Source organism: Chiloscyllium punctatum, chromosome 30 (assembly GCF_047496795.1).
Source record: "Chiloscyllium punctatum isolate Juve2018m chromosome 30, sChiPun1.3, whole genome shotgun sequence".
NCBI lineage: Eukaryota > Metazoa > Chordata > Chondrichthyes > Orectolobiformes > Hemiscylliidae > Chiloscyllium > Chiloscyllium punctatum.
The window spans coordinates 34,253,975-34,279,216 of record NC_092768.1 but is presented as its reverse complement, the minus strand read 5'-3'; the positions used below and the strand labels follow the sequence as shown (position 1 = coordinate 34,279,216).

Genomic DNA, 25,242 nt, shown 5'->3' with positions numbered 1-25,242 from the left:
CTGTACATGTCTATGATTGGATGAGTCCCTCATGGTCACCTCGGCCAATGCAGAAAAATGAATCCACACTGTTGATACCACTTTGTATTGCAACCAGCCAGGCATTTGAGCTCACTGACCAAAGCAGAGTGACTGCAGAGTGTACCTTCTATAAGATACACTGCAAGATCCTGCCCAGCATCATTTGACAGTACATAACCAACTTATAAAATCTCCATTTCCAAGGAGCAGACTAATGGGAACACCACCATCTGCAAGTTCACCTTCATGTCTCTCAGCATCCTGACTTGGAACTGTATCACTGGTCCTTCACTGTCACTGGACTATAATCTGTGAACTCGCTCTATGTTGCAGAGAGAAACATCAAAGAGGAGTCCTAAGTTCTGTGTTCCATTGTACAAGTGACCTTTACTCAAAACTCCAATTGTAGAAGAGGTCTGAGACCACCCTGAATCTGGCTTAGTTGCCCTCTGAATTACAGCTCAGATCAGAGGTCAGTGGCACAGTGGGTTCCCCAACTGAGTACAAATTTTTATGCCTTTCATGTTGCAACAATTGCATGCAAACTTTACATCATTGTTAGGCTCACTTTCTACCCTTTACTAAATAACAAACTTGGCACTGTGGCTAAAAGAGGCCTTACAAAAATGCTCCGTACTAAAACGCTTATATGTTTAGAACTGCCTGTTTACACAAACCTGAATAACTTGCCTATTGTATCTTCCGACGGAGAATCTTATCCTGTATCTCTGTATGGAGACTACAAGTCTAGCTTTGAACATCTGCTGTATGTAACTGTCCACACCTTTCAGCTATCATGTATTAACTAAAAAAGCTCCAAGTGGCCATCTTGTCAAATTTAGTCATGGTCTGTTACAACAATCTCTAACAACAGTGTGCCTGTTTCTGCAAAAGGTGGACTGCAATGAGTCAATATTCTTGTTCAACAATACTTTTAAGGGTGCGTAACACTGTAACACTCAGATGTCATCAGCTAGTTAAAAAGATCACTGAGCCCATTACACTGGAAAAAGAGCAGTTTGTTGAATCTGCTACACTGGTACAAGAAAAGGCTGTTCAGCCCCTCTAATCTGTTGTGATGGAGTAGGAGGAGGTTGTTTGGCCCCTTGAGTTTTTGACAGGAGCATGCCATTCAGTTCTTCTGATCTGTGATGCTGGGTATTATAAGCAGACAGGACAAACGTCTTGTCTGCACTGCATATCAATTGACCTGGCTGCAAGATGAAAATCTCTATTGTGTGCCCCATGGGATCATGTGACTCTGCAAAGCCAGTAGTCAGTGTATTATTGCATTTCTATCAAAACATCTCCCTTTACAGTCAAAACAGTTGCTTGTATTTTTGCTTACATCATGAGTTGCCCAGTTTATCTACGATGGGCACAAATGACGTCATGCAACAGTACTTCATTGTACGCGTCAATCCTTGCACATGAATACCTCATAGTCTTTAAATTGTGCTGGCCTTCATCATTGGTTGTTCTTCTAGGTGATGCTGCTTATCCTGGGAGTGTCATTCCCATATCACCTGTTGTTTCCACATGACATATGTTCCATTTCCAATATTGGGGTTTCGTGGGCACTGGGGGCTGATGCTTGATTCATAGCATGTATAGATGTTGTATTCACATCTTTATTAGCCAGCTGCTGTGATGCAACGGTCACTCCCTTTGTGCTGTGGATGCAATGGTATAACTGGTTTTATTTGGGGAGATGATGGTCTAGTGGCATTATCATTGGACTATTAATCCAGACATCCTGGTAATGTTCTGGGGACCTGAGTATGAATCCTGCCATGGCACATGGAATTTGAATTCAATAGATATCTGGAATTAGGAATCTAACAACAACCATGAAACCATTGCCGATTCTTGGGGGGAAAACTCATCTGGTTTACTAATGTCCTTTAAGCAAAGGAAACTGTCATCTGGCCAGCCCAGATGTGACTGTCGACCCACAGCAATATAGTTGATACTTTGAGGCAAACACAAGAGACAATTTAAAATTTAAAAGTTCGGAAATCAACGCAGAAAAATTATGGAGCCTCCACTTTGAGACAATTGAAGAATAAGGAATTAATCAATAGATATTAGTAAAGGCTGGACTTCAAATCTGTCACAGAAAGTATGTAATGTTTTATTATAACATCGTTGTAAATGTACATTGTAAGTTTTTATTCAGCAAAGTAGTGTTCCAAGCAAAGTGATAAGAAATACTGAGACAAAACCTTCATCACTGTCCTTGGTGCTGTATAGGCTCAGTAAGTTGGGAAAAGAATTGTGCATTATTGTAGTATTCTGCAGCAATCAGATGTAGAAACATTCTGATGATTTCTGAAGTACTACTTTAGGGTAAAGTGATCACAAACATGGGAAAGTGCTTTCTATGTCAGAGATCACAATTAAACACGCAGTTCAGTTCATCATTGAGTATACCTCGTTCAGCTGATTGGAATAATAAAGTTTAAGTTAGTGACATAAAAAAGAAGTTTTGAAAATGCACTGTGTTAACCAATTATCCAGCGCTGGGAAAAAGATAATTTCACAATTCAGAGTCTGCAGCACAGTCTGCAGTATATCCATTCAACCATTACCTTCAAGCTGAGGGATCAACCCTGGTTCAATGGAGAGTGCAAGAGGACATACCAGGATCAGTGAAATGAGGTGTCAACCTGCTGAAGCCACTAAACAGGACTATTTGCATAAGCAGCAAATGATAGACAGAACTCAGCAATCTCGCAAACATTGGGTCAAATCTGAACTCTGCAGTCTGCTATATCAAGTCATGAATGGTGGTGGTCAATTAAATAACTCGTAGAGGACACGACTCCACAAATATCCCCACCCTCAATGAGCAAAGAGTAAGGATGAAGCTTTTGCAGCAATCTTTAGCCGGAAATGCTGAGTGGATGATCCATCTCTGCCTCTGCCAGTAGTCCCCAGCATTGTGGGTACCAGTCTTCAGCCAATTCGATTCACTCCACATGATATCAAAAAACAATTGGAGACAACGGACACTGCAAAGGCTACGGGTCCTGGCAACGTTCCAGCAATACTATTGAAGACTTGTATTCCAGAACATGCCGCTCTGCTAGCCAAGCTGTTCCAGTACAGCTGTAACACCGGCATCCGCCTGACAATGTGGAAAATTGCCTGGAAATGTCTTGTACATAAAAAGCAGGAAAAATCCAACCTGGCCAATTACTGCCCCATCAGTCTACTGTTGATCATCAGTAAAGTGATGGAAGGTGTTGTCAGGAATAACCTGCTCAGTAATGCCCAGTTTGGGTTCCAGCAGGGTGACTCAGCTGCTGACCTCACTACAGCCTTGGTTCAAAATGAACAAAACTACTGAATTCCAGATGTGAGGTAAGAATGACAGCCCTTGACATCAAGTCTGCATTGGACCAAGTGTGGCATCAAGGAGCCCGAGCAAAACTGTGATCAATGAGTTACACGGGCACACACTGCCATGGTTGGCATTGTATTGTAGGAAGATGATCATGGTTGTTGGAGGTCACTTCAGCTTCAGGTCATCTCTACAGGAATTTGTCAGGGTTGTGTCCTGTGTCCAACAATCTTCAGATGCTTCATCAATGACCTTCCCCACCCCCAATCATAAGGTCAGAAATGAGAATGTTTGCTGATGAATGGAAAATGTTCAGCACCATTCACGACTACTCAGGTACTGAACCAATCCATGTTTAAGTACAAAAAGTTCAGGTTAACAGCCAGACTTGCGCTAACAAGTGACAAGGAACAATTGTGCCAAACAAATGCCAGGTTTTAACTATCACCAATGAGAAACAATCTAACCAATGCCCCCTTGATATTCAGTGGTGTTAGCATCACTGAATCTCCCACTATCAACATCCTGAGTGATATTATTTAATCAGAAACTCAACTGGACTCACATCACAAACACTGGCTACAGGAGCAGGTCAGAGGCTAGAAGTACTGCAGCGTGTAACTTGCCTCCTGACTTCCCAAAGCCTGTCCAGTATCTGCAAGGCTCAAACCAGGAGTACAATGAAATACACTCCACCTGCCTGGTTGGGTGTAACACCAACAACACTCAAGGTGCTTGACACTATCCAAGACAAAGCGCTGCATTGGCACTGCATCCATAGCACCAATTTCCTCCTCCATCAACGCTCAGTAACAGCAATGTTTACTGCCTACGAGATGCACTCAGAAAATTCACCAAATATTTTCAGACTGCACCTTCCAGTTCAATGACCACTTCCACCTCGAAGGCCAAAGAGCAGCAAAAACATGGGTACACCACTACTATCAAGTTCCCCTCCAAGCCACCCGCCATCCTCACTTGGGAATACTTCACTGGCACTGGGCCGAAATCCTGGATTTCCCTCCCTAATTGACATTGTAGGTCAACCCACAGCAGGTGCACTGCAGCATTTCAAGCAGCAGCTCACCACCACCACCTCAAGGTCAACGAGGGATTGGCAGTAAATGCTGGGCAGCCAACAATGCCCACATTGCACAAATAAATACACTTTTTTAAAAAATCACTTCAGCCCTGTCAACTCAAATCATCGATGTTTGTTCAGTCCATAATTTAACATTTTTACTCTTTTCACTTTTACTTGAACATTTGTCTTATTTCATATTGATTCTTTCACTTTTCTCCTATAATTTTCAATAAACCTTTTCAATTTACCAAATAAAGTTTTTGTTCTTGCCTTAAGGTTAAATGTTCCACAAGTGTAAATAATTTAAAACAGTGTTTCACTGAAGTTTAAAAGATGAAGTTAAAACAAAATTGTGCCCCATAAACCATTACGATAGTTATGTGATCAAAAGATTAAAACTGCAGAACCAGCCTGGCACTACCCCTCCCACCCTATTATGTACTGAGTAATAACTAATGATCCAGTACCCAGCCTGGCACTGTCCCTCTCACATCCCCATTGCCCCCTGCAAAAAAGGTCTCCTCACAGAAGCCCCAGCACTATCAGTGACTTCAGTTGACAGCTTGGGGGGACAGATTGGTGAGAACTCATTTTCCACCGGAGCGTCTCAGTCTGTGAGCTGTGTCCTGGAGTGATGCTAAACTCTGTTTCTGTTTGGGCACTTTCACACTGATTGGACCCAATCAGACATTGAGACTCATTAGTATCTGGCAGAATAGATTTAAAACACGTTGAAGAAGTCCTCCCAGTATCACGAGCTATCCTATCACATAAATACTCCTGCTTTTATCTTCAGTTGCCTCAAGCATGAGCAGAGTTGCAGGTCGCTTTCTTCAGCAACATTCAGACAGGAGGAGACCATTCGGCCTTTGAACTGGCTACATCATTCAATGAGATAATTGCTGACCTTGACTCCTGTTTCATCACCTTCAATCACCAAAATATTAGATAAATCTTAGTCTCCAAAGCTGCAATTATCCTAACTTTCACAGAACTTTTGAGACATTTTTAGATGGGTTCCTCATGTGAGGGACAATGGTGATATAGTGGTAATGTCACTGGGCTGGAAATCACAGCTAATGATCTGGGGACATGGGTTCACATTCCCTCGTGGCAAATAGGTTTGAATTCAGTTTAAAAAAAAAGTTGGAATTAAAAGCGAGTCTCATGGTGGGCGTATAACCAATGATGATAGTTGTAAACGTCGATCTCATTCACTTGACTTTTCTAGTGACAGACCAGGCAAATACTTAACATATCTCGCTATGAAAAAGAGTGTCCCACAAAGCCATTACAGCGATCAGGAAAGGGTCTGGAACCCTAACATGTGACTGTCAAAAAAAGGAATGTGGCGATCCTGAGATTTTACTCTTAAGTTATACCAATCTGAGGGTTGTGAGGAGGGGCGGGCCAAAATGGATTTTTTTTTAAGGATCTGAAGCTCCCGGGCCTGACTCCCGAACAAGAGTCTTTTCTCAATGCCCCCTTATCAGACTAAGAAGTGCAGGAAGCTGTGAGGCAGCTTCAGAGTGGAAAGGCACCCGGTCCTGGTAGACTTCCCAGCAAATTTTATAAGGATTTATAAACATACTGTCAGGCCGGATGCTCAATATGTTTAATGATTCATACAGTCATGATTGTCTCCTGCCATCTCAGTGAGAGGCCAGTATTTCACTTATTCTTTAAAAAAAAGTAAGATCCTGGAGGACTGTGCTTCATACAGACCCATTTCAGTCTTCAATGTGGACTTTAAAATCCTTTCTAAGACTCTAGCGTTAAGACTGGAGACTGTGTTACCTTCTATAATTAAAGAGGATCAGCCATGCTTCACAAGGGGCCACATATCCTCCAATAATGTTAGGAGGCTGCTTAATGTAATTCAAGCATGTCAACAACAGTCAATACAGGGATGGTGATTTCTGTAGATGCAGAGAAGGCATTTGACAGAGTTGAGAGGCCGTAACTTTTCTATAGTCTGGAGTAGTTTGGTTTGGGCAAAGTATTTATAAGAGGGGTAAAGGTTCTCTACAGTGACCCTCTTGCGGCGGTCACCACCAATTGGGGACTATCAAGCAATTTTAACATTTTACCACTGCTTTTTACACTGGTGACTGAACCATTGGCAGAGGCCATTTGTGGGGATCTCAATATGTCACATCCAGAAGTGGGGTCAAAATTACATAAGACTTCAGTGTATGCAGATGATGCCTTAATTTTTTTTGTCAAATCCAGCAGTTTCAGTGCCTCACCTGATAGAATGCACCTCCGCATTTGGTGGCATTTTGGGGTACAAGATTAAGTTTGTGAAATCTGAGGCTATGCCTATGGGTGGTCTTACGAAGAAGCCAGGTGTTGAGGTTGAACATCGATTCCCATTTAGGTGGTCACAGGGGGATATTGTGTATTTAGGCATACTCTTTACTCCAGTTCTGGATAGGGTGTTCAAAGCCAATTTTGCTCAATTATTTGACAAAATTAAAGAAGACCTTCAAAGATGGGAGGCACTTTCGGTATAGTGGTTGGGCTGGATAGCGCTTACTAAGTTGAATATTCTTCATCGTTTGCTATACGCTATACAGATGCTCCCCCTGTTTTTCAATAAGCAAATATTCAGGAGACTGAAAGGCTGGTTCAGCTCCTTTATTTGGCATCGTAAGCGGCCCCTCATTAAATTAGCTAAACTGCAATTGCCTCACAGATTGGGGGGAGTGGACCTTCCGGACATTAAAAGCTACCAACTAAGCTCACTTTTATCCTACGTGAGTGATTGGGCTTTTTCAATATGATAAGATAGCGAAAAAGCCTCCCAGGTAAGGTGCCCCCCTTAACAGTTTGCTGTTTTTGGACAAAATGAAGACAGTTAGGGAATATTGCCGTAACCCAATAGTCATCAGTACTGTTAAAGCATGGAGGGCAATTCAGCAAAGGGAAGGCAATATTGGCAAAACATCTTTTACACCTTTAGTGGGTATGCCAGGTTTTCAGCCAGGGATGACAGATTCAGGCTTTAAGCATTGGGCAGCTAGGGGTGTGTTTTGCATGGTCGATTTATTTGATGGAGAGTAATGATGTTGTTCGATCAGTTAGTACGGAAATACGAGCTGTCTAATAGGGACCTCTTTCATTTTTTTTCAAGTTAGGGATTTTATTCAAAAAAAGACTACACTTTTGACTGATCCGTACAAATCCAACATAGAGAGGGGGTGCTCAGTGCTAAGAATACACTTTCTGTCAATACTTGATATCAACAACTTGGGGGTGCCCCTTTAGATGAGTTTGATCAATGCTGTAGAGTGTGAAATTTCCTCAGAGTCGTGGGAAGATATTTGGAAAAATGCCACAAATATATCAATTTGTAATAGGACCCATGCCTTACAGTTGAAGATTCTCCACAGAGTTCACTTGGCTCCGGATCATTTGTCAAAATTTAAATCAGGGGTACCTTACCCATTGTCTCTGGTCTTTAGTAGGCTCCAAACATATTGGAATGTTGTGGTGGGTGCAATGGAGAGGATTTTGTCTGTAAGGGTGAAGAAGGGCTTGATTTCTGTTCTTCTGGGCCTGCCCAGTGTGTTCCCTGCAGATGTGCATGAGAATAAACTTTTCAATATACTCACTTCTGTGCAAGAAAGAATATCTTGCGAGGTTGCATATCCAAAAAAAACCCCAGGCCTGTCAGGTTGGTGGAACATTGTTATGGAGCATATTCCCTTGGATTTTCTCACAAGTATAGTACACCACAAAACTGAGAATTTTTATGTGACATGGCAGCCTTTCTTGGAATTCTTGGACACAGGTTTATCTGCCACACTAATAAGGGCTTTTATATGGTTGTAATGTTTGTGTTTCACTAGTCCATTATCCGGGGAGGAGGAACTACGAACGTATGAGTGTCTTCTTTGGCTGAGCTGACTTTTTACTATTTATTAATTTGTTGTTAATTATTTATTTATTTAGTTAAATAGCTAGTTTGATTTTTATTCTGTATTCTTATATATGTGTTTATACATTTGTACATGAGGGTGGGTTGGGTTTTTTACTTGTATTTTTTTGTACTGTTTTGAATTGTATTGTTTTGTATTGTAAAACTTAAAAATCTATTTTTCAAATAAAAATATATTTTAAAAAAACAAGGTGTTGTATGATGGAACCTTGTCACTGCTCACAATGTCTGGAGAGATTGGTGAGCTCTTGGTCACCAGATTCTGGATTTACTGCCTCATTTCTCCTTTCCAGTTGTGTTTTGCTCGGCTTTGTTGAGTGTGCTGATAACATCATCTCAAATAAGACCTCATTATATCATCGGATTGGATGAAGCTTAATCCATTACCCCACATGAAACTTTTCAGAACCAAATATTTTCCGCACAAGTTAGGAATGTATTGCAATAAGCAATGTGTCTTCTGTATTGATGATTGAAGGATTTTTCTGGGCTTTTGCAGCCGAAATGGAGCATTCCTAACTTTGTTGTCAGTAATAGAGGAATCTGGCCGAGTGTGGTCTAAATAAACAATTTGTGTCCTCTCTACTGACCCTACTGAATGGAACCAGCTGTCTGTGGTTTTAAAAGCAAATCCTGTCCTCTTCATAGTTTTTCAAAGATTATTCACACTATTCATGGCACTATGAATATTTCCTGCTGATTTTAAGAAAGATTCCTATTCTCTGTATCGGTTTCACTGAGTGAACTTACAGCTTGAATAAGTTTGTCCATCTTTACTGTGGTTTCAACTATTTCTCTGAAGCTCTTACTGTAGAATAATGGTTAATTTCTTGTCTTCCTCCTTCAGCCATTGCTTAGTTGGGTTCTGCAATGGAAAATTAACAAAATTAACATTTACTGTGAAATCTGGAAGGGAATACTTTGCTAAATCTACCACTTTGCTAAGACTAACATTTTGCTAAAATTTTAAGTAGACAGCCTGACTTTGCACGATTCTGCAAGCAGACAGCTAGGCCTTGCAAGTCTTGCAAAACAGTCAGATTCAGCAAGAGTCAGGGAAGACATAAACTTCATATCAACAGCCAAATGTTCTCAGTTAGAGTCATAGAGATGTACAGCATGGAAACAGACCCTTCGGTCCAACCATCCATACAAACCAGATATCCCAACCCAATCTAGTCCCACCTGACAGCAGCTGGCCCATATCCCTCCAAACCCTTCCTATTCATATACCCATCCAAATGCCTCTTAAATGTTGCAATTATACCAGCCTCCACCAGAACCTCTGGCAGCTCATTCCATACATGTACCACTCTCTGCGTGAAAACGTTGCCCCCTAAGTCTCTTTTATATCTTTCCCCTCTCACCCTAAACCTATGCCCTCTAATTCTGGACTCCCTGACCCCAGGGAAAAGACCTTGCCTATTTACACTATCCATGCCCCTCATAATTTTGTAAACCTCTATAAGATCACCCCTCAGCCTCCGATGCTCCAGGGAAAACAGACCCAGCTTGTTCAGCCTCTCCCTATAGCTCAACTCCTCCAACCCTGGCAACATCCTTGTAAATCTTTTCTGAACCCTTTCAAGTTTCACAACATCTTTCTGATAGGAAGGAGACCAGAATTGCACGCAAAATTCCAACAGAGGCCTAACCAATGTCCTGTACAGCCGCAACATGACCTCCCAACTCCTGTACTCAATACTCTGACCAATAAAGGAAAGCATACCAAATGCCTTCTTCACCATCCTATCTCCCTGCGAGTCCACTTTCAAGGAGCTATGAACCTGCACTCCAAGGTCTCTTTGTTCAGCAACACTCCCTAGGCCCTTACCATTAAGTGTATAAGTCCTGCAAAGATTTGCATTCCCAAAATGCAGCACCTCGCATTTATCTCAATTAAACTCCATCTGCCACTTCTCAGCCCATTGGCCCATCTGGTCCAGATCCTGTTGTAATCTGTGATAATCCTCTTCACTGTCCACTACACCTCCAATTTTGGTGTCATCTGCAAACTTATTAACTGTAACTCTTATGCTCGCATCCAAATTATTTATGTAAATGACAAAAAGTAGAGGACCCAGCACCGATCCTTGTGACAGTCCACTGGTCAAAGGCCTCCAGTCTGAAAAACCTCCACCACCACCCTCTGCCTTTTACCATTGAGCCCGTTCTGTATCCAAATGGCTAGCTCTCCCTGTATTCCATGAGATCTAACCTTGCTAATCAGTCTCCCATGGGGAACCTTGTTGAATGCCTTACTGTAGTCCATATAGATCGTATCTACTGCACTGCCCTCATCAATCCTCTTTGTTACTTCTTCAAAAAAACTTAAATCAAGTTTGTGAGACGTGATTTCCCACCCACAAAGCCATGTTGACTATCGCTAATCAGTCCTTGCCTTTCCAAATACATGTACATCTTGTCCCTCAGGATTCCCTCCAACAACTTGCCCAACACCGAGGTCAAGCTCACCAGTCTGTAGTTCCCTGGCTTGTCTTTACCGCCCTTCTTAAACAGTGGCACAACGTTTGCCAACCCTCAGTCTTCTGGCACCTCACCTGTGACTATCGATGATACAGATATCTCAGCAAGAAGCCCAGCAATCACTTCTCTAGCTTCCCACAGAGTTCTCGAGTTCACCTGGTCAAGTCCTGGGGATTTATCCACCTTTACCCATTTCAAGACAACCAGCACTTCCTCCTCTGTAATCTGGACATTTTGCATGATGTCACCATCTATTTCCCTAAAGTCTATATCTTCCATATCCTTTTCCACAGTAAATACTGATGCAAGATATTCATTTAGTATCTCCCCCATTTTCCGTGGCTCCACACAAAGGCTGCCTTGCTGATCTTTGAGGGCCCTATTCACTCCCTAATTACCCTTTTGTCCTGAATATATTTGTAAAACCCCTTTGGATTCTCCTTAATTCTTTTTGGCAAATCTATCTCATGTCCCTTTTTGCCCTCCTGATTTCCTTCTTAAGTATACTCCTACTTCCTTTATACTCTTCTAAGGATTCACATGACCTATCATGTCTATACCTGACATATGCTTCTTTTTTCTTAACCAAACCCTCAATTTCTTTAGTCATCCAGCATTCCTTATACCTACCAGCCTTCCCTTTCACCCTAACAGGAATATACTTTCTCTGGATTCTTGGTATCTCATTTCTGAAGGCTTCCCATTTTCCAGCTGTCCCTTTACCTGTGAACATCTGCCTCCAATCAGTTTTTGAAAGTTCTTGCCCAATACCATCAAAATTGGCCTTTCTCCAATTTAGAACTTCAACTTTTAGATCTGGTCTATCCTTTTCCATCACTATTTTAAAACAAATAAAATTATGGTCACTGGCCCCAAAGTGCTCCCCCACTGACATCTCAGTCACTTGCCCTGCCTTATTTCCCAAGAGTAAGTCAAGTTTTGCACCTTCTCTAGTAGGTACATCCACATACTGGATCAGAAAATTGTCTTGTACGCACTTAAGAAATTCCTCCATCTAAACCTTTAACACTATTGTAGTCCCAGTCTACGTTTGGAAAGTTAAAATCCCCTACCATAACTACCCTATTATTCTTACAGATAGCTGAGATCTCCTTACAAGTTTGTTTCTCAATTTCCCTCTGACTATTACGAGGTCTATAATACAATCCCAATAAGGTGATTATCCCTTTCTTATTTCTCAGTTCCACCCAAATAATTTCCCTGGTTGTATTTCCGGGAATATCCTCCCTCAGCATAGCTGTAATGCTATCCCTTATCAAAAATGCCACTCTCCCTTTCTATCCTTCCTGTCGCATTTGTATCTTGGAACATTAAGCTGCCAGTCCTGCCCATCCCTGAGCCATGTCTCTGTAATTGCTATGATATCCCAGTCCCATGTTCCTAACCATGCCCTGAGTTCATCTGCTTTCCCTGTTAGGCCTCTTGCATTGAAATAAGTGCAGTTTAATTTATTAGTCCTAACTTGTCCCTGCCTGCCCTGACTGTTTGACTCACTTCTGTTCACAACTGTACCAGTCTCAGATTGATATCTTTCCTCACTCTTTCCCTGGGTCCCACTTCCCCACCACCACACCTTACTAGTTTAGATCCTCATGAACAGTTCCAGCAAATTTCCCTGCCAGTACATTAGTCCCCTTCCAATTTAGGTGCAATCCGTCCTTCTTGTTCAGGTCACTTCTACCCCAAAAGAGATTTCAATGATCCAAAAATGTGAATCCTTCTCCCATACACCAGCTCCTCAGCCATGCATTCATCTGCTCTATCCTCCTATTCTTGTCCTTGAGCGTGTGATAAGGATAAGCAAATTGTAGTATAAAAAGAATATGTGAACGTTGTCCAGCCCCTTACATGCGGCATCTTGCCAAGTGTATTTGGGCCCCCTGTGGAGGTTACAATAAAGCTTTATCTTTGCTGTTGCTATTATTTGAGTCGAGTCGATTTAATTTCCACGACAGTTCCCAAATTGTCCATTGTCACTTTTCAACATTGAAGAATGAGGAAAAGCTGTAAATTATGCTAACTGGTCTGACCCACGTACGTTAACATATGAAGAACTATATCCTCATTTCCAATGACTATTCTGACATTGCAAAATTGCTAATACTATGAATTCATTTTTAAATGAATTCTGTGTGTCTTGATGTGGTTTTGATTTGAGAACCCATTGGCAATTGGAAAATTCGGACTTCTTTCATTGGAGAAGAGGAGGAGGAGAGGGGACCTAATTGAGGTATACAAGATAATGAGGCATAGATAGAGTCGATAGCCGGAGACAATTTCCCAGGGCAGAAATTACTAACACGAGGGGTCATAGTTTTAAGCTGGTTGGAGGAAAGTATAGAGGGGATGTCAGAGGCGAGTTCTTTACACAGAGAGTTGTGAGAGCATGGAATGCGTTGCCAGCAGCAGTTATGGAAGCTAGGTCATTTTGGACATTTAAGAGACTATTGGACATGCATATGGTCACACAAATTTGAGGGTGCATACATGAGGATCAGTGGTCGGCACAACATCGTGGGCTGAAGGGCCTGTTCTGTGCTGTACTGTTCTATGTTCTATGTTCTAAGAATAGAAATAAGTGGTAATTTTCCTCATGGCAGTCAGTGATTCGTGAGATTTCACAGGGATCAGTGCTTGGAGACCAGCGATTCACTACATTAAGGGTTTAGATGATCGAACTTCATATAATACCTCCAAGTTTGCAGATGACACAAAGCAGGGAGGGAGGGTGAACTGTGAGCAGGATGCAGAGATGTATCAGTGTATTTTGGACAAGTTGAATGAGTGGGTAAGTGCCTGGCAGATGCAAGATAATGTGGTTAAAATTCAGGTGATGTACTTCAGTAGTGAAAACAGGAAGGCAGGTTATTATCTAATGGCAATAAATTGGGAAAAAGGAAAGTGCAACAAAAGCTTTACAGCAGTTACTGAATATAAACATGCAGGTGAGGCAGGCAATAAAGAACACAAACGTTGTGTTGAGCTTCATGTTGAGAATGTTTGAGTGCAGGAGCAAGGATGTCTTGCTGCAGTTGTATAGGCACTTGGTGATACCACACTACAAATATTGTATCCAGTTTTTGTCATGTTATCAGAGGAAGGATATTCTGCCTATGGAGAGAGAGCAACAAACATTTATCAGACTGATTCCTGGGACAGGAAGACTGAAATATGAGAGAGACTGGATAGATTAGGACACTATGCACTGGAGTTTAGAAGAATGAAGAGTGAGATTTCATAGAAACTCCAGACTAGACAGGGTAAATCCCAATGACCAAGGAGTCCAGACCATGGGTTATAGTCAAAGGAGGTGAGGGAGACCATTTAGGACTGAAATGGGAGAAAATGTTTTCATGCAGAGGGCGGTGAGCCTCTGCCACAATGTCATACTGAATATTTGGAGGAAAAAGTTTGATACAGTTCTTAGGGCTAAAGGAATCAAAATGGATGGGGAAAAAATGGAAATAGGGTCCTGAGTTGGACAAACAGACATGATCATGTGGGCGGCATAGTGGCAGTGGGCGGCGTGGTGGCACAGTGGTTAGCACTGCTGCCTCACAGCGATAGAGACCCGGGTTCAATTCCCGACTCAGGTGACTGTGTGGAGTTTGCACAGTCCAATGATGTGCAGGTCAGGTGAATTGGCCATGCTAAATTGCCCGTAGTGTTAGGTAAAGGGGTAAACGTGGGGGAATGGGTGGGTTGCGCTTTGACGGGTCGGTGTGGACTTGTTGGGCCGAAGGGTCTGTTTCCACACTGCAAGTAATCTAAGATTTTGAATGGTGGAGCAGAGTTAAAAGGATGAATGACCTGCTCCTACTTCCTCTGTTTCTGTGATTTCCCTCACTGTTGGAGTGTTCACATTTTATGGCAACAACTCTCACCCTGAGATGTAAGTACTTTGTCTAGCTTTCATGTCCAGCTTCGAATGCTGCAAACATTACCTCGAAGTGGTACAAAGACCATATACACTGAAAGGGGAATGCATCATCATTCTGTAGAGGTAGAAAGCAATGGTCAGTTTCAAACATTATACTGCCTGAATTCCTGCTGGACATTCCAGATGATCCAGAATGCAATGACCTGAATGATATTCCACACCTTTCTGTGGAAATCATGGAATGTGGGTGAGGAGGAGGTGAGGGAGGACAGAAGATGGGCTGAGGGATGCAGGCACAGTAGCTGCCACTACCCCAGGCAAGGCAAAATGGGGAAGGACCAAGTAACCTAGCAAACACAGAGATGATGCGGTAGACAAGGAACCCTACTCTGCAGAGAATGGGGTGAAGGGGAACTCCTATAACTCAGTTCTAGCCTCCATTTCCCTCTCATCTCCCTCCGGATGCTGCCCACCCAGTGTTTCCCTCACATCCTCAGCTGTCTCTCCAACCGTCTCCTCATTCTCATCTGGTGGAAAAGGGAGAAACTTCCCAGGACAGGGTGTCTTGCAAATCAGAATGTACACGCAACATCTCAGCTGCAGTGACAGATGGCATGCATGTGCTGGCAAAGTGATGATGTCTTATGCCAGCGACATATTGAGGGTTAGTTGATATAACGGAGAGCTGAGATGCCACTGTGCAGCAATGTGTGCTTGGAGAGGAATAAATGCCTGCACAGAGAGGCTGTCACTGCAGATCACTCAGCTGCCATGTAAAATTGTGAATGGACTCAGGGCAGGCAAAGGGGGCATAGTTACTGTCTTTGCTGCTCCATTATCCCTTGCTGTATCCAACTGTGGCTGTTCTATTGAGTCCACCAGGTGGCTCATGAACTGTGCACACAATATCTGCAGCTTCATCAGTGATTCTGTTACCTGCTGGAAAGGGAAGCCCTTTAGGAATATAAGGCAGGAGTGTTCTCTGTCCAGGATATTCTGATGGGAGATCAGTACAGAGATGGTGTCTTTCATTGCCATACTGGCATCCGCACTTGCTGTTGAATGAATCAGTGCAACTGTTTATGTTACCATGAACATTGAATGATTGGTCTGGACCTGGAAACAGAAGTGTGTGGGATTTTCTGCACAATTCCATCCACTCTCTCAGACAGCAACTTCTGCACAATGGTGTGGGGAGCTGCTGGAATTGTCACATTGCTATCAGCTGATAGAGAAGAAAATTTTGTAGGTTTGGTCCATGAACAGTGGCCTCTGGTAATCTCCCAGTACGGCCTCAGGGCCAGCATCATACATCTCATTGGGTCATTGGATTGATGTGAGTAAGACACTTACCTGTCAGTTTCTGTGGCCAGAATGTTCAAGGGCTCTGACCAATGTGGGCTCTGGCCAGATTCATGGAGAATTCCAGGATTTTGACCTAGTGACACTGATGAATAGAGATATATTTCCAAGCCAGGATGGTGAGTAGTTTGGAGGATATCATGTAGATGGTAGTTTTCCCATGTATCTGCTGCCCTAATCCTTCCAGGAGCTCATGTACATTGATGTAGAGGATGTTGTCTAAGTGCTGTATTGAAGGTTCACAGTGCATCTTGTAAACAGTATGCACTGCTGCTACTGAGTGTCAGTTGTGACGGAGCTAAATATTTATGAATGTGGTGCCAATGTATTGTCCTGGGTGGTGTCAAACCTGACCAGTGTTGCTAGAATTGCACTCATACAGGTAAGTTAGGAGTATTACATCACACTCTTGAATTGAGCTTTCTTGATGGTGAACAGGCTTTGGTGAGACGGAGGTGATTTGTATGTTGCAGTATTCTTTGCCTTTAACTTGCTCTTGTAGCCACTGTATTTCTACGTTCAGTCCAGTTTAGGTTCTAGTTTGTGGTAACTCCTCAGCTGTTGCTGCTGTTGGATTCAGTAATAAGAAAGCAATTGATAGTCAGAGATTGCAGACGGTCATCGTTCTTTTGGATCTGCTGCCCTTGGTCTTCCAGTTGGTGATGGTTGTGCATTTGGAAATCGCTGTCTCAGGATCACACTTCTGGGTGCAAATATTTATTTCAATTCCTTGTGATGTGTGTGTGACTTTACAGGCAAAACAAATTGACATAACCATGCATGTCATAAGTGTCACTGCATACCAAGGTATGGACCTGAAGGGCTAAAGTGGAGGGAGGATTGGTCTAAAAGCAGTCATGATGATGTGGTGAGGCCGGTGGTTTGGCAATGCCCACTAGCATGGAGGAGGAGTGGCAGAGTATGATGCCCATGGAGCATGCAGAGATATTTTTGTGAAGATAGTCAATGACCTGGAGAAGGAAACAGTGAGCTGCTGCTGTCAGTAACCACTCTGACTTTCCAGGCAGGAATTGGCCTGGTCTTTCTTCATTTATGGAATGGGGATATCGCTGATGTGGCCAGCAATTGTTGTCCATCTGAAAATGTGCAGAACGTTTCCCAGGGAAGAAAAGGACAATTGGAAGCAACAGATAATGGAAGTGAGGTTAGCTAATGCTGTGTTAGAAGATTCAAAACTCATTGTTTAAACTTTAAGGAGAATATCAGAAATTGTTTTCTCAATGTCAAGAATTCATTTTTCAGTTTCTCTGTATTTTCCCAACTTTCTCCCCACTGCTCATTCTACTCAAAAGAGTTTAACATGCTTTGTTGCTTGGTTATTTTTGGAAAGATTTGTAAAAGTTTCAATTTAAAGAAAGGAGGGGAATCTGGTAATGTCTGGGGACATTAATATCAACGGCTTGGTAATCCTGAACCACAGGCTAATATTCTGGGGACATGGTCTTATATCTGACATGGCAGATCCTGAAATTCAAATTTCTAAAATATCTGCAATTAAAAGTTGGTTGTTTGGTGACCATATAACCATTGTTGCTTGCTGTCAAAGCCTGTCTTGTGTCCTTTTGAGTAACGAAACATGCCCGTCTTGCCTGGTCTGATCTACATGTGACTCCAGACTCTCAGCAATATGAGCCAAAGAGTTCAGCTTTGCCAGCAGTGTGTGTAGAAATAAAAAAAAACATTAAATTGTTGAGGTCTTACAGAAAATAAGGGAAAGCATGGTGACTCAGTGGTGAGCACTGCTACCACACATCATCAGGGAACCATGTTCAATTCTACTCTCTGTGACTATTTGTTGGAGTTTGCACATTTTCCCTCACATATGTGTGGCTTTCCTTTGGATCCTCCCACAGTCCAGAGATGTGCATGTTTGGTGAACTGGCCATGACAACTATAGGGTAATAGAGTGGGTCTGGATGGAATGCTATTCACAGAGTTGGTGTGGACTGATGGGCTAGACTGACAAAGTCAATAAACTTCTTGTACAAAAAAAAATCTGCACTTTGGTTTCAATCCAATTGGCTTGGATTCTCTTAACAACAAAGTAAAGGGCAGGCTATTCACAACTGAGAATGAAGAGGAACTTCTTTCTTCAGAGAGCAGTGGAAGTTTTGAATTCAGTTCCACAAAAGGCTGTAGAAGCTGGGACTGTTCAAAACTGAGATTGATTGATTTCTACATAGTGTTATGAAGGAATGCACTGCCTCCTTCGAGAGAGAGCACCATGTTACTGGTCATGGAATATATTTGTGATTTAACCAATTAGCAACATTGTCAATGGTTCATCACATCCACATTAGCTTCAGAAACTTTCATAAACAGCATGATATGCTGATTTACTCAAAATGTACAAGATTCATTGAGTAAAGATGCAAAATTGGATAGTGAAATTTTAATAGTGAAAGTGCAAATATTTACACTTGACAAACACACTTGCATACAAACACACACACACACACACATTAAAGAAAAACATAATGATTGATTTTGGGGGGAAAAAAAATCTTTGACTGATTATTGTTCATTCTCAAATAGAATGTGGCTACCCACACAATGAGTTTTTCATTTCTGCAGCAAGTCTTAGTATGGCACTTTATTAAACGCAGAAGTATTTGCTCTGCTGTCTGAGACTAACCCAGCTGGAGAAAACAAAATCACACGTTTTCTTGTCACTTTAACACCATGAATGACTTCCTGGTGCCTTTGACACAAATCAGTCAATGGAACATCAGGTAGAGATGAGATTTCGACCCAAGCATAATAGTCATACTGTCGCAAGTCAAAAATATGGCTCGGAGTTAGCTTGAAAAACACTGCAGCAACATGTAACAGAGAATAAATTGGAAACACTGGTAACAAATGGCGATCATTGCGTTGATGTGCTTCAGAACCTGAGAGTGAATGTTGCAGGACAGTTATCCAAGATTATCCTATTCCTGAAATCTCAGGAAAGAACAACCCTGTATTAGAAGGCAGGTCACTAAGGCAACTAGAAAAGAGAAACAAAGAGATGGTTACAGAGTAAGGAAACACAGCAGGGACAGCACCTCTACATAAGTATCAAGAAGAACAGACATTAAACAAAATCTGAAACACCAGCAAAACCACCTCAAACCCACTCCCCAATCACCAGCAAATCCCCACAGACCCAATCCCTAGATACCAGCAAATTCCCTCAGACCCACTTCTCAAACAGCAGCAAAGCACCTGCGTCCCGCTCCCCAAACAGCAGGAAAACCCATCAGACCCACTGACCAGACAGCAGGAAAACCTTTCAGATCCATTCCTGAAGACCAGCAAATTCCACTGATGCACAGGAATAGAGAAAAGGACATTTAGCCCCTTGATCCTGTACCACTATTCAATGAGATCATGGATCAGTCATCTCAATCCATTTACCCATCTTCCATCTTCTCTTAATTCTGCATTTTATAGATTTTTTTTTAAAAGTCAGTAAATTTCATTGTGCATTCATTGCCTTTTCAGGAAGAGAGTTCCCACCGTGTGCGTGTGGAAGTGTTTCCTAGTTTCACTCTCAATCAGTCTGACTCTAATTACGCTGACACAACAGTCCAAGACTCCCCAACCAGCGGAAACAGGTCCCTTCTCTCTACTACATCCAGTTCTCAATGTATTGAAAACCTCCATCAAATCAGTCCTTCACCTTCTACATTTCAGGGAATACAACCCTAGTTTATTTAATCTTGCTGTTTAACCCTTGAAGTCCAGATTTCCTTCCAGTCATTGTACATTGCATTCCATCCAAGATCATAAATCTCCTCATGAAGCAGTTCAGGAGACGAGACCAAGTTCTCCATCAGATCCATAACCCACCCTCACACAGTATTCCACAAACACCCAGGACTTCAGAACCTTGGGACAGCAACACGAAACTGCAGGAAACAAGTGCAAGAACTCTCAGAACATCGACTCCCTTAAGGAAATCGAGCAGCTGACAGGATGAGATATTTCTATAGCCCAACCACCCCACCTCTCACAGTCGAGGTTCAGTCCCATACAGAGGCAGCCATCTCCTAAACATTAGTCTGAAAGATCACTGTCGAACTGTATGAGCTGATAGTGATCATGCAGGGAGAGAGAGGGAGAGAGACTGAGCTCAGGGTCCGCCCTCCAGGCTGTACATTTACCAGTCCCAATATCTCAATTACAATGATCTACTCCCAAGACTAACCAACAGCATTCATACTTCAGCTATCGACAGAACTGTCTGAAGGTGTCGTTTCATTAGAAGCTGTTATTAAAAAGAGAGGCATTAAAAACTGTTCATTATCACAGTGAGAGAGAGAGAGAGAGAAAAAACACGCATGACAGGAAGAATGACAGGGCAGGAGAGAAACGAGAGAGGGAATGCAAGAGAGAGCACAAATGAGAGAAACAGGAGAGAGATCGTGTGATGACGCTGTTCCTTTAACAAAGTTATGTTGTCATTGGTTGTTTTCAAGAGGGGTCGTAAAGGCAGAGGTTCTAATTTGTCTGGGTTAGGGACTTTAGCAGAGCAACAAGAAAAAGAATTTGAATGCCTGAAATTGGCATTTAGATAGAAAAAAGTCAGCTTAAAAGAATGGAGCTGAAGGGTGAAGGTAAGCTCAATGAAGAAGAGAATGAGGATAAGCAAGCCCAGTATAATCAAAGCCTGTCATGGGGATCTGTTTAAATATATTCAAGTATTACCAAAATTTGATGAGAAGGATGTCGACACCTTTTTCATCTCATTTGAGAAGGTGGTAAAAGTGACCACGTGGGTTTTGTTGATTGAAACAAAACTTGTAGGTAGAGCTAGTGAGGTATTTGCATCACTATCAGAGGAGATATCTGGGGCACGAGGAAGTGAATGAAGCCATTTTAAGTGCGTATGTTCTTGTGCCTGAAGCCTACAGACAATGTTTCAGGAATCTAAGGAGGAATCCTGTTCAAACCTACATTGAGTTTGAAACGATCAAACAAAGTAACTTTGATAGGTGGATAAGGGCAATAAAATAGAGCAAACCTATGATGATCTCAGAAGGACAATTATTTTGAAGGAGGTCAAAACTTCACTTCTGAAGCTAGTGAGGACTCATGCGGAGATAAAATGGCAAGATTAGTAGCTAAAATAGCTGATGATTATGAGTTGGTTCACAAATAAAAGCTTGGCTTCCAACATCAATTTCAATCCATGAAGGGTAGAAATTGGGGAAAAGAGAAATGTGGTAAAAGGAAAAGTAGATCTCAGTGAAGATCATTAGGATAACTTACCACAGGGTAAAAAAGAAAGTGTTGAAGGGGAAAGAGATGTTAAAAAGCTCCAGTATTTTCACTGCAATAAAGTAGATCACGTGAAATCACAATGCTGGTGTGTTCAGAAAAACACTGGGAAGACAGATGTAAGAAAACAGGATAAGCCAATGAATTTTGTTGGAATTGTAATGGAAAGCATAGTGGACGCTAGAAAGCTGCAACAGAATGTACAACCTGATGGGAGGTTGGTTAAGGAGGAAGTGCCAGATCTTCTTAAACCATATACCTGCCACGGTAAAGTTTATTTGCATAGGCCAGGAGCAGCAGGTTACAATATCACGAGATACAGGATCCTGTCAGTGTTTGATGCTGAGAGATGATGAGACATATACCTCCAAAGAATTATTGTCAGAAAAAGGGCTAGTAATTGGAATTCACAGTAAGACAAGTAATGTTCCATTATGTCAAGTGAGATTAGAGTGTCCAGTGAAAAGTGGAGAGGTTGTGGTAGGAGTACTGGACAAACTCTCAGCTCAAGGAATATAACTTGTCTTTGCTAACAATATAGTTAGTTCACAAGTAGCAGTGCTGCCTACTGTGGTGGAAAAGTCAGTGAAAAACTGGGCAACTGAGGTATTGCAGGAAGCCTATCCTGGGAATTTTCCTGACTGTGGTAACTAGGTCACAAAGTGACCAGTTAAAACAGGAGAGATCTAAGTGTACAGATAAAAAAAAGTTGAAGTGGGATCAGCAGAGACCCTGTTTGATCAAATGGTTGAGACAAACCAGGTGCAGATGAATGACAAAGTAGACATCTTTAACTCATAGATACAACAGAAAGATGAAAAGTTAAAGCAAGTGCATCAAAAGGACACACAGAAGCAGAATCCAAATGCATCCCTTAGTGCTACTACCTCAAGAAATGACATTTTTATGAGGAAATTGAGACCATCACATATTCAGGCAGATGAGAAATAGACAGAAGTTCATCAAGTTGTATTACCAGTGGGTTAGAGAAAGGAGGTGTTGCAGATGGTGAACCACCAGTAGGAGGAGGTTACTTCGGGGTAAGAAAAACTCAAGCCAGATTACAAAAATATTTTTACTGGCCAGGACTGCACAAGGATGTAATTGAATTTTGCCAGACATGTCATACCTACCAGGTAATTGGAAAACCGCAGGCAATAATAAAACCCACATCTTTAATACCCATTTTGCATTGGAGGAACCTTTTACAAGAGTCCAAATTGATTGTGTAGGTCACCTACCTAAAACAAAAAAGTGCGAATCACTAGTTGTTAACAATAATGGATGTGTCTACTAGATTTCCAGTGGCCATTCTATTACGCAACATCACAGCAAAAAGGATTGTAGAAGAGTTACTCAAATGTTTCACTTGATATGCACTACCCACAGAGATGCAATCTGATCAAAGGTCAAACTTTATATCAAAAGTATTCAAGAAATTTATGGACTGTTTCAGAGAAAACAATTCCAATCTGCTGTGTACCATCCAGAAGCACAGGGAGTGCTAAAAACATGGCAGCAGAAGTTAAAGACCATGTTAAGAGCTTATTATCACAACTATCCAGATGATTGAGATAAAGGAATTCTGTTTTTGCTTTTTACCATCAGAGATGCACCCAATGAATTGGCCAAACACAGTCCACTTGAATCAATTTTTCGGCATGAAGTGAGAAGACCACTAAAATTGTTTATGGAGAAACTGGTGAGTCAGAACTCATATTTGACTACATATTTGAATTATGTCTCAAATTTTAGGGAACAATTAAATAGAGAAGGGAAGTTGGCTCGTCAACATTTAAAAGTATCATGCATACAATGAAACAGGAAGCAGACAAGACATCAAAAGAATCACAATTTTGCTTTTGGAGATAAGGCGTTAGTGTTTCATCCAGTGACAAATGAACCCTTAAAAGCAAGGTTTAGTGGACCTTATCAAGTTGAAAGGAGATTGAGTGAGGTGAACTATTTGATAAAGACTTCAAACAGAAAGAAATCTCACAGAGTATGACATGGGAATATGATCAAAAGATATTTTGAGAAGGAAGAAAAGCAAAAGGATAGTGTGTTATTGATTAAAACACAGGGTGAAGAATTAAGTTCAGAGGATTCTGAATTGGACATTCCTCAAATTGAATTGGACAATAAAGAAGTTGTCAAAAAATGGGATAAATTATTAAGTTACCTTCCAGAGGAATATTGAAATGACCTGAAGAAGTTTTTAATATCGCATGGGAAGCTATGTGGAAATAAGCTGGGAAGTACAAACCTAATTATGCATGATGTAGAATAGGAAATGCTGTTGTGATTAAGCAACATCGTTATAAGCTTAACCCTATAAAGTTGGCACAGGTTCAAAAGGAGATTGAATGCATGCTCCAAGATGACATAACCAAAGTGAGTTACGATGACTGGAGCTCACCCATAGTAATGGTGCCAAAACCAGATGGTCCCCAACAGTTATGTCAATGCAGTTACAAAGTCTGATTTATATCAGATTCCATGTTTGGAAGAGTGTATTGAAAAGGTGGGAGAAACAGCTTATATTTCTAAACTGGACTCGCTTAGAGGATACTGGCAGGGACCTTTGTTCGAAAGAGCGAAGACAATTTCAGCTTTTGTAACACTGAATGTACTGTATCAATTTAACGTCATGCCATTTGGTATGAAAGATGCACCAGCCACATTTCAGAGACTAACCAATAAGGTCATTTCTGGATTACCCAATTGTTCAGTTTATATCAATGAACTGGTGATTTTTAGTTACACATGGAAAGAACATATGCTACTTTATATCAATCAACTTTGGGAGGCTACGAGTGAATTTGCCAAAGCCCAAGTTACCTTCCTGGGTCATGTTACTGGACATGGACAAATGGCCCTATAGAATGCAAGAACAAAGGTAACTGGGGAATCTCCCATTCCATCAACAAATGAGCAGTGCTACAATTCCTGGGATTTAGTGACTTTTCCTGAAAATTTGTACCAAATTTTAGCAGTCTGGCTGCTCCACTCACTGAGTTAGTTAACAAAAAAGGCAAGAAGCTTCAGTGGACTGCAGATTCTAAGAAGGAATTTGATAGATTGTAAGCTGTGTTAAGCACTGCCCCAGTATTAGCCACACCTAATTATGCAAAGCCATTCAAGGTAGCTATCGATGTGAGTGATGCGGGTGTTGGTGCTATGCTCTTATATAAAGATGACAAGAACATAAGAATACATATTGGATATTTCTCCAGGAAACTGAATATCCATCAGCAGAAATATTCAAGAGTTGAGAAGGAGACATTGAACTTGATGTTGGTGTTACAACATTTCAACATTTATGTTTCCAGTAATGTATCTGAGACAATGTTATATACTGATCACAATCCATTGAAGTTTTGGAGAAATTTAAGGACAAAAACTCCAGGCTTTTCAGATGGAGCTTGTTATTACAGCCATTCAATTTGAAAATTGGGCATGTGGCCGGATGAAAAAATGTGATTGCATTGTCGAGACTTGGATAGGAAATGTAGGCATTCAGTGGCAGGAGTAAACAGACTGAAATAGACTGTAGTAGTGCACGCTTGCATGCTTATTGTCAATGGAATGTACATGTATTGTAGTGTACTAACAGTTTAAAATTAAGGGGTTTTAAAATGAAGCCATCTTTGCATATTGATGGTGCATGTTTTTTAAGGTGGATGGAGGTGTGATGATGCTGCTCCTTTAAGAGAGTTATGTTGTCTTTGGCTTTTTACAAGAGCGGTCATAAAGGCAGAGAGTCTGATTTGTCTGGGTTAGGAACGTTGACTATGGTTAGCAGATACTGC

The 25,242-nt window shown here is 41.6% G+C and overlaps 1 protein-coding gene across 1 annotated transcript in view; it reads left to right on the top strand.

The window, feature by feature from the left end:
* The window catches only part of LOC140455406 (uncharacterized), a 51,688-nt gene that overhangs the window by 7,421 nt on the left and 19,025 nt on the right, over positions 1 to 25,242 (top strand). Inside the window, exon 2 of the mRNA XM_072550230.1 lies at positions 23,039 to 23,132. Coding sequence (XP_072406331.1) covers positions 23,039 to 23,132 — 94 coding nt within the window. The remainder of the gene's footprint in view (positions 1 to 23,038; positions 23,133 to 25,242) is intronic.